The sequence below is a fragment of the Melanaphis sacchari genome, unplaced genomic scaffold, assembly GCF_002803265.2.
Source record: "Melanaphis sacchari strain LSU unplaced genomic scaffold, SCAv2.0 Contig4_pilon_pilon, whole genome shotgun sequence".
Classification (NCBI taxonomy): domain Eukaryota; kingdom Metazoa; phylum Arthropoda; class Insecta; order Hemiptera; family Aphididae; genus Melanaphis; species Melanaphis sacchari.
In genome coordinates, this window is record NW_020271335.1 from 2,370,502 (window position 1) to 2,388,617 (window position 18,116).

Genomic DNA, 18,116 nt, shown 5'->3' on the forward strand with positions numbered 1-18,116 from the left:
AAAATGTACTTTCAAATAAACGTAGAAATACAAAAATGCTTTTGTTTTTCATTAAATGGTATAATATATATAATGTAAAGTATAAACCTTGGATTTGGATTAATGTGTTTCCCATGTCTACCATTTGCACAATGACGTTTTATTGCGCATCTTATTAAAGAAATTATATACCTACAATACTACTATAATTATTTAAGTTGTTTTTCACTTATTTTGTTGTATTTACTTGTACACTAAAGTGAATATTTTCTTTATTAATAAAATGAGAAATTTAGCTTAATTAATTATTCCTTGTCAATGGCTTACTATATGTTTTATACATACTCAAATTTAGCTGGAAATTTACTAGCTTATCATTTATTTTTTTAATTTGTAAAATATTATTACATAAGTGTGTGTATATATATAATATTTATATTCATATTTTATATTTATCTTATCATTATTTTTAGAAAAGGAATTAATTAATATACAGTAAAAGCCGCTTATTAGAAACACTTTGGGACCAAGGTAAATTGTGTCAATTAACCGATTGTTTCTAATAAGCGATTGAAAAAAAAAATGAATAATAGGTACGCGAAAAAAATATGTATGTATGTATGTACCTATATTGTATAATTTAAAAAAGTATGCACAATTGTGTATATTTTACGATATTATGTAAAATATTTATCATTCGTAATTTGTTTTTTTACGTCGAGTAACTCCATGACCATATTTTCATACGAGTAATATTGCCCCTTTAGCTTTGTCACTTATTTTGAGTGCGTGTGTGTGTTCAGGTAGAGCTCCAAAATAAAGCCCAGTCTCGTCCGCATTGAAAATATCAGAGCGTGTGTATTGGGCTAGCAAATCGGTCAAATGAGTTTCAAACCATGAATGGTCGCATGAAAATTGGCTAAAATCTTAGCGTTTAGACATTTTTAGATTTTTAGAAAAAGGAAACACTAATAATCTTTACATACGCACGCTGAAGCTAAACTACAAACGGTACGACCAGTACGTATAGAAAGAGCATTCTCGCGATAAATTACAGTAAAAATAAACGTAACGACAGCAAAGATAAAATTGAAATACATTGGTTATCGCTAGATAATCGGTGTATATGTCAACTGACCTTCTCCCAATTGTTTCAAATAACCGATGTGATGTTTCAATAATCCGATTTATTTTCAATGTTCTAATATACGGCCGATCCGTCCCGAGACATTTTGTTTCAATAACACGATTGTATCAATTATCCGTGTTTCTAATAAGCGGCTTCTACTGTATTTAAAAAAATTGAGCTATTTATATTTTAAATGCTTAATTAAATGAAAATTTGTTGATTTGTTAATATTTAATTAGTAAGTTGTTCAGTATATATGGAAATAAAATAAATAAAAATATTTTGAATGTCAACATCGGCAGGCATTTAAAAATCAACTGTTAATTATATCTTTTGCTATTATAAAGCAAGTTTATTTTTAAGTATCGCTATTAAACAAATGGGATGGTTTTTTTTTTTTAAATAATTCATCATGTCGGAATTGTAACTACGTTATTTTATAACAAAGAAAAATTTTCGTTTTTTACAATAATATTTGTTGAATCATGATAATCAACAAGTCTTTAGGAGGAACTAGGTGCATTATGATAAAATTAAAACCTATTACTTTCCATACTGCTAATGGAACGTTTAATTACCATTATTGAAAAATCACGGTAGAAAATAAAACAAAGTATGAATCCTCTCATCAGGTCTTCTAGCTAGACCTATAGTGGTCGTCACCTGTTTATGTTTACGAGAAGTGTTGTACACCAGTACGTGTCGGTGTAACAACATTACGACATTTCGATAATCTACGCAGATGAACCGTTACGAACCGGTTATTAAATGTTAGACAAGGCCACAATTATAACAACACTGCATCTACATGACTAGGGTCATCATAAAATACCGCTAAACCGGTTCGGATTAACTTCCTGTGCCAATGGAGCTTTGTTCCAATGGACTCGATGGAGTGCCGTCAGCATCTGCAACATTCGCAAATAACCTCAACTTTGAACATCTCAATAATTCTTTCCATTACGCAGTAATTGAGTTAATATTATGTTTTTAATAGGCATAATATTGTATTTTATATCATCACAAATAGATTTATTATTCTTTTTATATACGTTTATGTGTACGTATATCATGCAATATAATAAGTACTTACTTGTATTTTTGCAAATATTATTAATTTGTTCAACTCACTTATAATGTTTTGTATCGTATATATTTATTTTTCGAATAATTTCCAAAGAAAAAAAAATGTATTAAAAGTTGTTTTTTATCAAAGAATTCAGAAATTGTAATATAGTACTGTAAATATGTTTTTTTTTTGAATTTATTATCGGCTAAGGTCATACCTGAACTATTGTTTAATTTAGTGTAATTTATGCGTGCTCATAAAATGAGGTGTTCATATAATCATGACTTAATGATGACAAGTAGGTACAAGTTTGGTTATTATTTTTTTATTCCAAAAACTTTTTAATGAATTCGAAATGTATGTTTAATGGAAATCATAAAGTACGAAGTGTGAAAAAAATATTTTGATTTTCATTCAAAACATGTTATTATTTTTAGAATACAAAATTCATACTTAAATTTTATTACTTTAAATTGTATTGTTAACTATAATGCATATAATTAATTATTAACAGTAAATCTAAAATTAGCAAAAAACTGGTTATTTAGAACACTATTTATGGCATCTAGTTATGCAACTAACGAGTCTAAAAAAACATTTGGAAGTCGTCATAATATGGATTGTACGAATACGGATACGTTAATACCATTCGGGTCAAGGCTAATTAATTGTTTGTACTCTTTTGAGTGACGATCGCCTACAACACGAGTTTATAATAGGTATAATAGATTATTAAAATGTTCAAACATTGTTGTATTTACTTCGCATAATAATATAGGTGTTTGAAAACGTATTTAAATCCTTGAGGTCTTTATGTTAAATGAAAAATAAAATAATTATTTTGATTATTTCAAAATTAAAATAATAATAATATTATCAAACGTGTGACCTCAGAGAAAGATCAAATTGTTTAGGTTTTAGTTTGTAGACTCGTTTACGGTATCTCAGTAATATATTAATATTCATGGCTGAAATGCACAGAAATGACCAGAAGGTTGGATTGTATCCAGAACTGTTGTCATCATAAACATATAACCATAGATAGAAAAAAAGGTTGTTTGTACTGGCTTTGTAATCGCTTAAGCTCGTTTGCTTTATTGTATAAATATTTTAAATTTAATACGTTTTGATTACACTCAAATGCGCATTTTATAAAACATTCAATTCATCATTTATCTTATTTATTGTGAGTAGATATTCTATATGTATAGATAATTGTTTTTATAGTTTATACTACGACAAAATAAAAATAAAAAAATACTCGTATACTAGCATAGGTACTATATTATTTAATTTTATTATTTTTTTTTGTTGAAATAATATTTATTAATCTTAGATTATTTAAATTATGTGGATATTAAGATACACTTAGAATGTTTAATAATTTTAAAATATTACCAAAATAATTTTTGATTATTATTTTTTTTATATAAATACAAATGAAAGACGAAGTTTAGTGTACTGTGTTCTAGTGTTTATAAGCTTTAAATCATATGTTTTAAATTGTATTTAGTATTTACTAATATCATTAGTTTGTTGTATCAAGTAAAATAAGTACATTTAGTAGATACTTACATTTTAGTTTATTAATTATAAAAAATTTAAATATTTAACGCATATTGTTTTTAATTTGAGGATCAGTTTTTAAATTTGACAAGTATAATATTATATCTACCTATAAGTAATCATTTTATTTGTACCTAGATGTTTATACATAATTTATTGTACTATTATATTTAAAATATTTTTGCTATAGAACTCGTTGAAAATCAAATAATTTTACCGACATAAATAATCAAGTAAGCTAAAGTTTTAATCGATTTTTTCCATAAAAAAATAAATTTTTGTTTTGTAAAATAAGAATTTAATACAAATTATAAATACATTTTAACTTTTAACTTATACAAAATATATTAAGCAACATGAACCGATCTAAATAAAAATGTTGTTGACATTATAAATTAGAAAAAATACAGTTTTAGCGCTTATACAATTTTAAAGAAATGTTGTATTTATTCCAAGATAAAATAGATGTGAAATTTTTGTATGTTGCTGAATCTAGCTATATTTTGAATTTCTATTAAATGTTTTACTTTGTTCATATAAGAACTTTTAAAATCAAGTACCGAAGAGAAAGATATGATAATAAAATGTTAAAAGCACAAATTGCTCGTGGGTAATTTTGGGTATGTTTGTAGTGAAACGAGAGCTACACAAAACTATCGTGAAATTTGCTTGCGGAATACGTATATATATATATATATATATACATTGCGAACCCTCGTTTTGATTAATCGGTTGAAAACGATAACGTCAGCACGAAGTTTAAACCACTCAAACCGTGTAATGATAAAGAGGGATGGTTGGATAAAGAGTATTGGACTGGGTAGACAATGTCGGTGGGAGGAGGGTCGCTATGTAGGTAGATATAGGCTTTTACTCCTTTCTCCTTTTATTCATCTTTTAGTATAAATGCCATTTAAGAATATTCGTCCACCCCGCAAATTATACGTAAATGTTGACCATTAATTATGGTCGCGTATTAATTAATAATAACGCTTTCTGTTATAAATCTGACACTGTCAGTGTTTAGAAGTTTCCTTCCGTCAACAGAGAATATATAATATTATTCTCTGCTCTACATCTAATTGTCACTATATTACAATGCTGACGTTCGGCAAATAGCTATAGTATAACAGCTCTTCATTTCGATAAATAATTAATTACGTCTGATTGTATTTAATATCTACCAGGTTCTTTGTTAACGTTTGATTCTGTAGGATATTAGTAGATACAATTAAAAAAATAGTATGTCATACATTATGTAAAACAATGCATAGATTATATGATGTATCTATATAATCATTAATAATAATAATAATAATAAAAAAATGATTTGTTAACTTTAAAAAAATAAATTGAAAAAACGACTATTGATTAGATTAATTAGATTAATTAATAGATGTAGTGTAGTATCTTATTGATTTTTTTTATTATTCACGATTATTTTAATTTATTAAGATTTGAGAAGAATTGTATGTAAAAGGTTCCAACTTCAATTACCCGGATTGGGAAGGCAATTTGAGTGAACTTATTTTTAAATGATAATCGATTTATTTTACTATACTAAGACTATGTGTTTATTTTAACAGTGAGTAATTATTGTTTTTATAAATGTTTGTGTTAAAAAAAAAAAAAAAAAAATTCAACATATTTAGTACTTACTTAAATCACTAAATATTTGGAAAAATATAATTTTGTAAATTTCATATTGGTGTTTTTTCAACGTTTTTTTTTTATATTTTAAAGAAAACCTTTTATTTTAATTTTAAATACTTTTAAATGGAAAACATATTTTTACATTCACACAGTGAGTACTTTAGTTTGAATAAAATTATTTAATACATTTTGATGATAAACTTATTTTTAAAATGTAACATGATATATTTAGATTATAGGTAGCAGAAGGACATGCGAGTCACCGATTGAATAAGTTTTAGACTTTATTGCAAACTGATGTTGACCATATGACGCGGCACATAATGCATATTTTATAATATAATATTTGTAATGTGTATAGGTATATAATCACGTTCTTGTATGGAGTTTACAAACTTTTTCCTATCAATTTTATTTTCCCTTGTTCTTGTTGGATTAGTCATAGTGGAAATTTATCTTGCGAATAAATGTATTAAGTGCTTATTCAAAACTTCTCACAAAATTTAGAATATTTTGGATAGAAAATAAGTGTAAATGGTAATACTTAAAGATTTTGTTAACGTACCTATTTGTTATCTGAATAGCTTTTTATGGCTATTAGTTCATCGGTGTGTTCCATCGTTCTGATAAAATACTTGTATATAAATGTTCCTAAAATAAGTGTGATTATAAGCCTTGAGGTTTGCTTATCAATACTTTTTTTAACATTTGCTTGAATAGTTTTACTTGTTAAAAATATTATGTACGGTATACATTTTTTTCAAATAGTAAAAAAATAAAAAAATGAATAAAGGGCAGTATAACTAACCTGCGGTGCTACGGGCTATAGATTTCATGAGTTTTGCCCTGGTTATTACTATTTGATATTTAGATTTTACAACCAAATGTTACAATATTTTATACTTGCGTTTTTACACTAAACACGCTACATTTATAATATATTATGGAATACAACCTTATGGTTTATATAGCCTTTGTATCTATCTGTGCGCAGCGATTTCCGTAACCATGGTTTCGGATATCACTGTTGATTTTATTAAAGAATTATTCAACGATGGTGTTTGGTCTACAATTATAATGATTGACTTTTTTATTTTGTAGTACTAATATTAAACTAAATAATTCTTTTATTATTTTTATACTACAATTAATATTAATTATAATTAAGTAATATCCATTGACTGCTTTTTATAGATATTTTACCATAATTTACTAGTTCACATTTTAACTAGTGTTTATACGACTAATTTAATTAGTCAATTTAAAAGATAATATTACACTATTAATTAAGTTTTATAATTTTTGACAAATAACTTTCATAGTTATATATTATGTAAAACAAAAACAAGGAATGTTTATAATGCCTGCTTTTAATTTTTTGTTTATTTTTAGAGTAAAAATTTTAATTCATTTAAAACATTCTAAGGTTAAGTTTTCAAAACTATTGTTGAATATTATAATTTCAAACAAATTTTATAAAAACAACAAATTATTTCTGTATTAAACAAACTAATTAACTAAATAATACCATACCTATATAAAATATTAAAATAAATAATTGGCGAGAATGTTAAATGTTTGAAGTTTTCTGAAATAATACAAAATAATTAAATAGATTAATTTTATATGGTTGTATTGCAAATTTCTGAATTTCATTTTAATTTTTTGCTAGTATTTTACTTTATGATCAGGGGAAATCAAAAAATATAATTTTTAAAGGATAACATTTTTTTCATAGTTTTTACTTTACAAATTACAAAAATGTATGACCCTTGTATTTGATTGCAAATTGTGTATGGCTCAGGATGTAAAGCAAGACAGGTCATATATTATAGTAACAATATATTGTTGAGAAAACCTTTATATTAATATTTAATTGTTATTAAAATATTCTTCAAAATGATGAAAAGTTTACAAAAAGTAAATAATGTAAGGTTTTTTTAGACTTTTCATTCTATTCGATTTATTTACTGTACCAGATCCTATCTATCATCAAATTGACCTGAAAATAAATTATTGTTACGGTAGTATTCATACTATGAAATATTTGAAAGGTTTAACCAACCTTTAACCTATAATGCAAGGAATGTAATATGATGAGTAGTTTTGTTATTCATTTATTTTCTAGATCGTTGGGTATTCAATTCGTTTTTTTGCGTTGAGAATGAATTGAAAATAAATGACGAAAAATATATTTATGTTATTACTATTAGAAACGACTGAGGTTTCGTCAGTGCGTTTGTTTGATATTGAATAGAGGCGGCGCAAAGCTTTCGTCTTTTATGAGCATTTATCAAAATGGAGAATTAAATTTTATATTATGTGTGTGGATTTTCGATTTTAATGTAGTTCTGCAAACACTTTATATCACATTTGAAAATGTTTAAAAATAAAAAAAAAATTTAAAAAGAATATACATTTTTATATAAAACATGTTGTTTGTAACTAATTTAATTAAATAAAAAATTATAAATATTTGTGATTGAATATTTTAATTAGCTGCACATTTTTTTTGTGTTCTCGATTCGTTTTCTTTATATTCTTAATTCATTTTCGTATAGGTACTACATGAAGATACACTAGAATAAGTAGTCTACTCTAGTCTTTTATTTTGGGTTAATGGAAAATATATTTTATTTTTGCAATAAAAGTAATAATTCTACTTTGAGCACAGTGGCGGGTTTAATAGGGTGGCTGAGGGAGCAGTATTCTCCCTCCCCCCTTGGGACTAAGCTAGTTATTTTTCTAAGGAAATGATATATATATATATATATATTATGGTATATCAATAATTATTATAAAACATCTTCATTAAAGAATATGGTTATTTATTTATATATAGCTATTGAAGCTTCAATCTCTTTTTAGATTGTTTTTTTGTTCAACGACTGAGGAGAATCAACGTTGTGGTTGATAGTAGTATTATTATTTCATATTATTATTTCATATTATTATAATATACAATATTATAATTAATAATACTTTTTGATATCGACTATTATTTATGTCATGAACACTGATATCTACAGAATTGTAACTATACTAAGTTGTACACAGCAATAGAATATACTCAATTTTTATGTGTGCGAGTTATAAGTTAAATTTATTTATTCGTTAAGTGTTTTACCGATTTTTGATTGTTAACGACACGTGTCCCAACAATGAGCAATGCCGGCAAAGATCATGAAAAATAACTTAAAAATACAACTAGCTAAGTTTGTAAACCTAATTAGCTTTACCCCCTTAGTGAGTGATAAAACTCGTCTCTGCTTGAGCGTATTAAAATTCAAAAAAACTACTTTTTGTATAATTTTTATAAAACAGATTTTATAATTTTTAGAACGGTCTCTATGAAATAATTTAAAACTTTATCTATTAAAAATTGGTAATTCTAGTAATAACAGCAATAAATAATAGTTGAAACTTATAAAAATTAAGTATTTCTAGTTCCTACATTAAGTTCAACAAAAAACTTGTTTACGAAAAAATCATACTAACGAACGTGTTTATGTAATACATAGTATTTTCTAATTGGACAAATAAAAACAATAGTAGAAAATTTGGGAGTCATTATACCACGATATTTTTGTAGTATTATAGTAGAGCTTATATATATCGTTTTGGTTTCTATTGAAACGACGTTTTTCCAAATCGACAAACACGACAACATTATTATATAATGTAGCGAATGAGTATACAGCGAATAAATATATATTGTATAGTAGAATAATATACTATGCCAATACATGGGGAAAGTATTCGATTAGCTTTTATACAACGATTTTAGTACCTATTTTACCACAAATACCCTCTTCTGACGATCCATAGTTTGTACGGAAACCATCGCCTATACAGCATAATGACTGATAATCGTCAACATTTGATAAATAATTACTGTGATTGAAAATCAAGTGTTCATGTCAATACAATATTACCGAGTATGTCGTTAATGGTATTAATGATAAAATACGAGGAAATATAATGCTTTTTTTTTTGTTGTTTAAATTTAAATGAAAGCATGTTATGTATCTCTAATATAGGTATGTGTTTAATTAATATCAGTTAGATATGATTATATATTTTTGCGAAAATATGGACTGTCTAAACGTATTATACGACAAGCATTGTATTGTTCTTGAAAACAGTTAGAAATTTGTTTCGAGGCTTGTCGCCAATATACGGTACCAATTTTCTGGCAATGTGAATAATAATCAACAAGTATAAAACGTTGTATTATTGTACGCCGATATTCTGGATTTATGAGCTAAAAGTTATTTACGATGGACTACATCAATAATAATAATATGAATATGAATATGAATAACGAGCATACATACATTACAATAATACATACCATCATACCAATAAATAGGTACGTTTATTATACGTACTTTTTATTCGAAACTTTGAATAACCCGGAGTAATACTTAGGAATCGACACAAGGTTATAGGTTCCTATTGATTTCATTATTTTATAAGTATCTATATTTTAATAATATTACTATGAATCATGATTTGTACATTTTTTTACCTTACAATAGTTTAATAATAATTCAATTTTTAATTGTAAATAGGTTGTATGATTTTACGTTTTTTTTTTTCAGAATAGCATGATACAATAACATAATAAATGTTAATTATATATATAGTATAATGAAACAAGAATAGTAAACATCGTCTAAGTTTAGTAATGAGCTTATATAAACATATATTACTGCAGATGGTATATACGGTATTAAAACAGAAAACTACGTGTATTGTTATTTTCAACTCGATTTTTTTTTTTTAGTTCAACACGTTCTGAGAGCGGGTGATAATAAAACAACCCTGTAATACCCTTCTAGTCTCGTTCGCGGGATTATTAACATTGGCCGGGTATATAGAATACCTATAGACATACTAAAACGCATATTACATTATAATATATATATTACATGTATTTATGTCGTTTGATGAACGAATTCCGATCGTCCTTCTAGGTGGGGTTGAGCTTTATATGTGTGTATATACGTGTATTATAATAGCAAGTCCAAACAACGAAATGTGCTAAATTATTCAAATGACACGTGCAATTACCGAGGTCACGGGCCTCAGAAAGTCGGTGGTATATATACCTGTATAATATTAATAATAATAATAATAATAATAATAGTAATAATAATATAAATGCAGGTGTGGTTGGAGTGGTATACTAGCTGTATATTATATACTATATAGTATATTATTGTGGATCGCGGATCTCAATCGGACAGAATTCAATATGTATTTTTATTTTTTATTTTGACAGGTTCGAACCCGCCGGGTGAGAGATGCCTATAAAATAATAAATAATATTATATTATATATACGTACGTTGTACGGGTTGCCGCACCACTGCTGTTTGAACATTTTTCCTTTTGATGCGATAGCGTATTCTCTCCGCGGTCTCTTTTTCACAACAGCTTTGTGGTCTTCTAACCCACTCGTTCAAATGTCTTCTGATTGCGGTGAGCTCCCAAAACCTTTTGCTTTGTGATGCACCTAAATACTTTTATTTTTCCTTCATATATTTTCCACCTTTCCGCATTTCTTTACTCATATTCGTATAATATATCTATATGCGTGTGTGTATATATACCTAGATATAGATATATTTATCGATTACCTCGATAGACTAGTCAATAGTCATATCGGTCCTTTTGTGTTTGTGAATGGTGCACAACAGTCATTTTACAAAAGTTTCACCATGAGACTCTTCTTTATATTTATTTTTCACATTTTTATTTTTATTTATTTTTTATTATACATAATAAATAGTTTTAATTCAATATTTTTTATTCTGTTTTTGGAATATTTTGTTATTTACTCGAGTGCACGAGTCAGTTATATTATTTTATCAGGTACACGCGATGGTGCGCTCATGAAAACCGGCGGTTGTCTGTGTCACGACTTTGTATACACGTACCTTCCAACCTACTATCTAAATCGTATTGTTGCTATGAAGTACCAGCCACAGAATTTTGTCGTTTATCAACCGTGATAAATACTTAAATAAAACAATCGCATTGTTTAAAAATAATATACTTTGTCGTGCTTTAAAAATTTGAAGGTTTTGTATTCTATGGGGTAAAAAAATGTGAAAACTACAATCGTGGGAGTGTGCGAAATAGTTTCTGGTGTTCGTCATAAATACAATTTTATCCATTTGGATTAGGATAGGCTTTAAAGTAGGCACTAATTCATTCCTTCGTTGACGTAGCAAATTATTTTCACTAATACGTTTAGATACTCATCTTTGTATGGGGCATATTTTAAATCTGACTTTACTAGAGTTTATATATTAAACAATAAAATCCTAATTTATTGTTAATAGTCTTAATTCACTTTTTAGGTAAGAATCATACTTTTAATATAAATACCTTTACATGTAGTGTTGGGCAGTGGCGTAAATTGGGCTAAATTGTTAGGGTTGCAATCAGTTTCTAGGTTAGACAGACTTGTGGGGGGGCTTTGCCCCCCACACCCCCCTAAAATATTTTATTTTATTCTAGATTTAACATTACAAGTACATAAATTCAACAAAACTATTTTAACCTTAAACACATATTGTATCTATTGGCAATTAGTATTATGAATATACGCTATAAATAGGGTATATAATTACTTACTGTCAATAAAATATTTATAATTTTCTTAAACAATATATGAGTACATTAAAAAAAAACAATTTTTTTATTTTATAAAATTTATATTTTAATAACAGCTGCCATTTATATTTTTTGTGTAATATAATACCTAATACAATATAATATATATATATACATAATACATTATAGGTAGATTTAAAATATTAGTTGGTTTTTTACTGAGGGAATAATATCATTTACTGCAGTAGTAATCGGCGGCCTCTACATTCTGCGGCAGCACTGAATTTTTCTATTACTAAATCTTTATCTATAAGAGATGATCTTTCACGTTCAATTTGCAAGATTCCAAGACTGTTTAATCTTGATTGTCCCATTGTGGTTCTTAAATATGTTTTTAACCTACGTAAACAAGAAAAACTTCTTTCGCATGATGCGGAGTTAGTTGGTATAGTAATAAATAATTGTATCAAACTTGTTAATGTTGGAAATCCAGCTTTATAATTTTCTGATGCAATGAAATTGATTTTTGATTGCACATTACTTTGATTATGTACAGCTTTATACATCCTATTTAAAATTTTTGTTTCTGCTTTAAGATTATCCTCATCAAAACCATACATTTTATTTATTTCTTTAAAAGAATTATTATTTGGAGTATCATTTAAGAGTATGTCTTGCATACAGTTTAAAATATATAAATTATTTTCTTCAAACCTTTCACTCATGTCATTTATAATATTATCCAGAACAGCAAAATATATATTTATTTTATAATGTTTATTTATGGTAGTATTTTCAACCTCCTTCAATCCACCGCCAAGTTTAGCTGGTATTTTTTGCTTTCTGGGAAGTATAGGAGAAGAAACATTATATTGTTTTCTTAAAATGTCTACTTCATTCCAAGTGTTATTAAAACTTTCTTCACACCGCATATTGCATAATTCTTGTATTGTTTCTTTTGCCATTGACTGTACATTACTATAAATTATTGAACTTGATTGTAAATACTTTGATAAAATATTAGTTAACAACAGTATCTTTTTAAGAAAGTATATACAAAATAAAAATTCAAAAGTATTTATTGACTTTAGTAATGCATTAGCATCAGATCCATAAACAGCATCATTTTCCGAAATATCTTCTAATGTACTAACCACAGTTTGAAAATTGAATAAAACCGCCTTGAGGGCATCTAGTCGGCAACTCCACCTAGTATCACTGAGACTTTTTAAAGTTTTAGGTCCTTCACATGTACTTATATTTAAAACTGAATACATTTTTTCAAAAATTGCATGCCTCTTGGATGATGCACCAATAAAATTATGTAATGTATTTAATGTTCCAAATACATTTCTTACATAAGATACTTGTTTAGCCAAATCTATAAGGCATAAATTTAAAATATGTGCATTACAGTGAATGTACATTGCTAAATGATTTTCTTCTTTAATTCTTGCTTGTACCCCTTTATACGACCCTCTCATTGACGCTGCACCGTCGTAACACTGCCCTCTCAAGTTTTCTATTTTTAAACCATGAGATACAAGAGTTGATTTTATTAACATTGAAAGTGTTTCTCCATCTGTATTTTCTGTTTTATAAAAACCAAGAAAAACTTCTGCTGGAGATAAATCTTTTGTTGCGTATCTTATAATAATTGCGACTTGTTCATGTCGAGACAAATCTTGAGTTTCGTCAACTATTATACTGAAAATACCCGCAGCTATTACATTATCAATTATATTTTCAATAACAATATTAGCTAAATACTCAAGAAATGTATTGGTGTAATCACCACTGACATAACGAAATGTCTTTTCTTTTTCAATAAAATATCGTTGAATAATATCATTATCTTTAGCACGAAGTGTTAATAGTTCTAGAAAGTTTCCTTTGTTTGAAGAGTCTTCGTCTTCTCTATGACCTCTGATAGCTATTCCTTGACGAGCACAAAAAAGTAAACTGTCTAAAATACATTTTAAATAGGCTCGATTATCAGCTACTATCTGCTGATGGTGTGTATTAATTTTGCTAATTATACTCCCAGATTTCTTAGAATTTTTATAACCAGCTAATTTGGCACTAGCTTCTTTGTGTCCAAATGATTTTTCATGCTGAGGAAAAGACTTGAAACTAGCTTTTGACCATTGCTTGAATCCAACACTAACAAAAGTTGGATCTGATGTTTTAGATGGAAAAACACGACAGTAAAAACAATATGCAGAGTTACTGCTAGGACTATATTCTATCCAAGGAAAAGAAGTATACCACTCTGTTCGAAATTTTCTTCCTAAATGCTGTGGAAATATAATGTTATTTGGTTGATACGGTCCAAACCCACTTGAAAATAAAATTAAAGCATTTGTATTCTTATGACCAGGATCTCGATTAAGATTGTCACTTATCTAGATAAATATATATACTTGAAATTAAAATAAATTTTAACAAATACCATATACAATTATTCAATTTATTAAAGAGTATAAAAATGAGTGAATATTGACTATTTTGTACAACATTTAAAATTCTACAAATTGAAATTATAATTATTTCAATACTTGTTTTATGTTTTGTGATTGCATGTACATACTATTTAAAATTCAAAACTTTTATCATTGGTTTAAAGATTAAAATTGAATGCAATATTTTATATTTACCAATAGTGTATTTGTAGTTTGATCTGACTTTGATGTACCTACATGGCTAGATATAGCATTCTGAATTTGATTTATGTCCTTGGTATTTGGTAGAATATCCTAAAATGATCAATGAAATTAATACAAACATGATTTATATACATATTTATCACTTTTATACTACACAAAATAACCAATACATTTACTATTATTTATTTAACGTAGGTAACTAGTTACAGAATTTTCACTTTAAATTTATTAAGGTAAAGTGTTTACTGTTAACCAAAATATCCTTAAATATTAAATGATATTAAATTAATATAAATTTAATTTTAATAAATTGTAAATGAATACTAAAGATATGATATGAAATTAAGTATTAACTGTATTTACCATTTTTGATCTTTTTTCTGGGGAAAGGTGGTTTTCTTCAGGTAAGTTAACATTTTTCTCAGCATTAGTATTTTTCTAATAAGCAGGTACAACAATTTATTAGAATCAAAATAATAAAAAAATATATAGCAAAATAAATTTAATTTTCCCAATAATATAATATTACCTTAATAATTAATATAAAAATTAAATTACAGATCAAAAATAAACTGTTTTATTCATCAAAATTGTAGTTTTAATATAATATAAATCAGTAATATATTTTAATGGCTACTCTTAACTTAATGTATACTAAATATGTGTACTAAAGACTAAACAATTATATGAATTTAAAGTAAAAATAGACACTTACTTTTGACTTCGATACTTTTATAAGAAATTTGTCCATTGTAGTAAGTACTTAATTTTAAGTCGATCACGAATAAGAAATAACAAGTGTAAAAATTAAATTCATGAATAAAACAAACAAATAGTAATTTTAAACTATGAAACACGTTTTCATTATCAGCTACCATTGAGACTCGAGTCGGCCGATCACAATAAATATACATATTGGTATAATAATAGAAAATTATTAATAACAAAACTATAAATAAATGTGGAAAGGATATAGTATAATAATAATTCCAGTGCTTCAAGACAACGTTAAACATTGGTTCTCAAAATATAAATTAGTTAGTTTATTATTATATTGATATTTCAATTTTTTGATAATTGAAATCGTAATTTTTTGGAGTCGCAAAAAGATACTCTTGCGACCCTATGATATTTTCAGGGGTTGCAAGTGCGACCCCGTGCGACCCCCAGTTTACGCCACTGGTGTTGGGAATAGATAATTATTAATTTATCTAGATAAAGATAAAAATAAATACGTTTTTATCTAGATAAATATCAGATAACTTCTTTAATTTTGCAAATATTCAGTGATATAGGTACAGGCATTAGGTACAAAAATATATTATTTAAAATATTTTAAAATATAAACATAAAATAAAATAGTTTATTCATTAGAACATAATATAAAAAGCCATTCTCTGATTTAATAATACAAAAAAGCTTAAATTTGAAAAAATTAAAAAAAAGTTAATTCTTGAATAAACTTCATTAGAAGATAACAAGTCAATCTCTGAGATAATAAACAAAAAATTTATATTTAAAAAAATAATATTTTTAATTTTAATTTTTTTTTTTGCCCATAAAAATAAATTATCTAGATAGTTACTCATAGATAACCAGAATTTTATATAAATGAAGATAAATATAAATGAGTTGTGAATTATTTACGAGTAGATAAGATAAAAGATAAATCAATTCTATCTAGATATTTCCTAACATTGTTTACATGTCAATAGTTTGATGAAACATTTATTATTTGAACTCTGAAAAATATGCTTTACAATATTTTTAAATATTTATAATTTATATGCCTATACCCAACATTTATATAATATATCATCATTAAATATGTTATTAGTGTAGGCTTATTAAAACATTTATTTTTTTCCTAAACTTCACATATTAAAATGTATCTGAGTGTTGTAAAAATATATACCACATAAATATATAATACGTACCATGATTTAAAATATAAATTAGGAAAGTGCTAATTTTAGTTTATGTTAGTAGGTTTATTTTTATCAATTTTTCTAATATTTTTTTTCTATTTTGATGTGACGAAATTAGGTAAATACTGACAAAAAATTATTGGTTTTTGTAGTAATGGTAAAATATTTTCAATTAATACTCACAAATACTAAGTATTTCATAACAGAATAACGAAAAACATTGTGAAAGTTTTTTATTTGACGGTAAAGAGTAACCGATTTTTAAATTGATTTTTTAGGTTATTTTAACTTTTTTTAAGTACATATTTTGGCAATTATTTAGTATTTAAGTTTCAAAAATTGGACTCATCATATTAACTTGTATTGGGTATACATCTTAAGTCTATATCTATATATATATTTACTTTTATTTTCATAATAATTTTTAAAAATTACACAATTAAAATGTAAAGCATTAATCTACAATATTATAATATACAAATATAATATTGTATTTCCTTATTAAGAATAAATACTGCGTTAGTATAACATACATCAATATATATGTGCTAATTACATATTAGCTCGTTAAAACGAACAGTAAAGATTTAATAAATTTGGTTTTGGGTGTATTTGTATAACTTATATACTTGGCAACAGCTTTTTTAAACACCCAAGGGGTTAGTTCATATAGGATTGGATTATTTTCTTGTGACCATGTTTATAAAACTTGAAATCCGATCTACATTTCGCTTTATTTATTCAAATTTGTTACGATTTTGTAAACTATTTCATTTGTTTTTCAATTCCATTTGCAATTTAAATAAAATCTCCATTGTGTTATAGTTCAAATAAAAATTTAGGTATAGTAGAAAAATTTAAAGATAATTAGTTTTGCATTTCCAAGAGGCTTAATCAGAAATAAAAATATTATTTAGTTAAAAATAATATAATTTTAATTATATTTGCCTGGTAAAATTGTAAAAATTAATTAAATAATTATTATTTAATATAATGTTTTATTGACCACCTAATTTAACAGTTATTAAAACTTCTAAGCATTCAACAATAATTAATTATAAATATTATCGATTTATGTAAGTGCAGTTTGCACAATATGCATATTGCCTATATATACTAGAGATTATTATTTTTGGGACATAGGTACTTTTCTTGTAAGTTAATGTAATAAAAAATTAAATAATTGCTAAAATAACTGAAACATTTTGAAATTTGTTAGATTTATTTCAATGCTATTTTTACTATGCTGTATTATTATAATTGATTCATTGATTAGAAATAACGAATAATACCATGATATTGAATACAACAAATTAAATTTAAATTTGCAGATTATTCATTTAGATTTTTGGAATTGTATGAATTATATTCAAGACAATATTTTAAGTGTAAAAATTATAACTATTTAGAGTACAATATTCAGAATATTTTTAGGATATTGTTTCCTGAAAGTATTTAATGTTGTATTTTGGATTACTTTTGAAAGTATTTCGGATACTT

At 25.7% G+C, this 18,116-nt stretch overlaps 2 protein-coding genes across 2 annotated transcripts in view; one reads left to right on the forward strand and one right to left on the reverse strand.

Annotated features, from left to right (window-relative positions):
- Nucleotides 1-18,116, forward strand: part of LOC112599157 (Ig-like and fibronectin type-III domain-containing protein 1) — a 95,194-nt gene that overhangs the window by 11,757 nt on the left and 65,321 nt on the right. The window lies entirely within an intron of this gene.
- LOC112599158 (zinc finger MYM-type protein 1-like) lies at nt 12,217-15,864 on the reverse strand. Its single transcript, XM_025345938.1, has 4 exons — nt 15,404-15,864; nt 15,052-15,126; nt 14,680-14,778; nt 12,217-14,427 (listed from the first exon to the last, which is right to left on the reverse strand). Exons 1-4 carry the CDS (start codon nt 15,437-15,439, stop codon nt 12,259-12,261), a joined length of 2,379 nt encoding a protein of 792 aa, XP_025201723.1. The 5' UTR covers nt 15,440-15,864; the 3' UTR covers nt 12,217-12,258.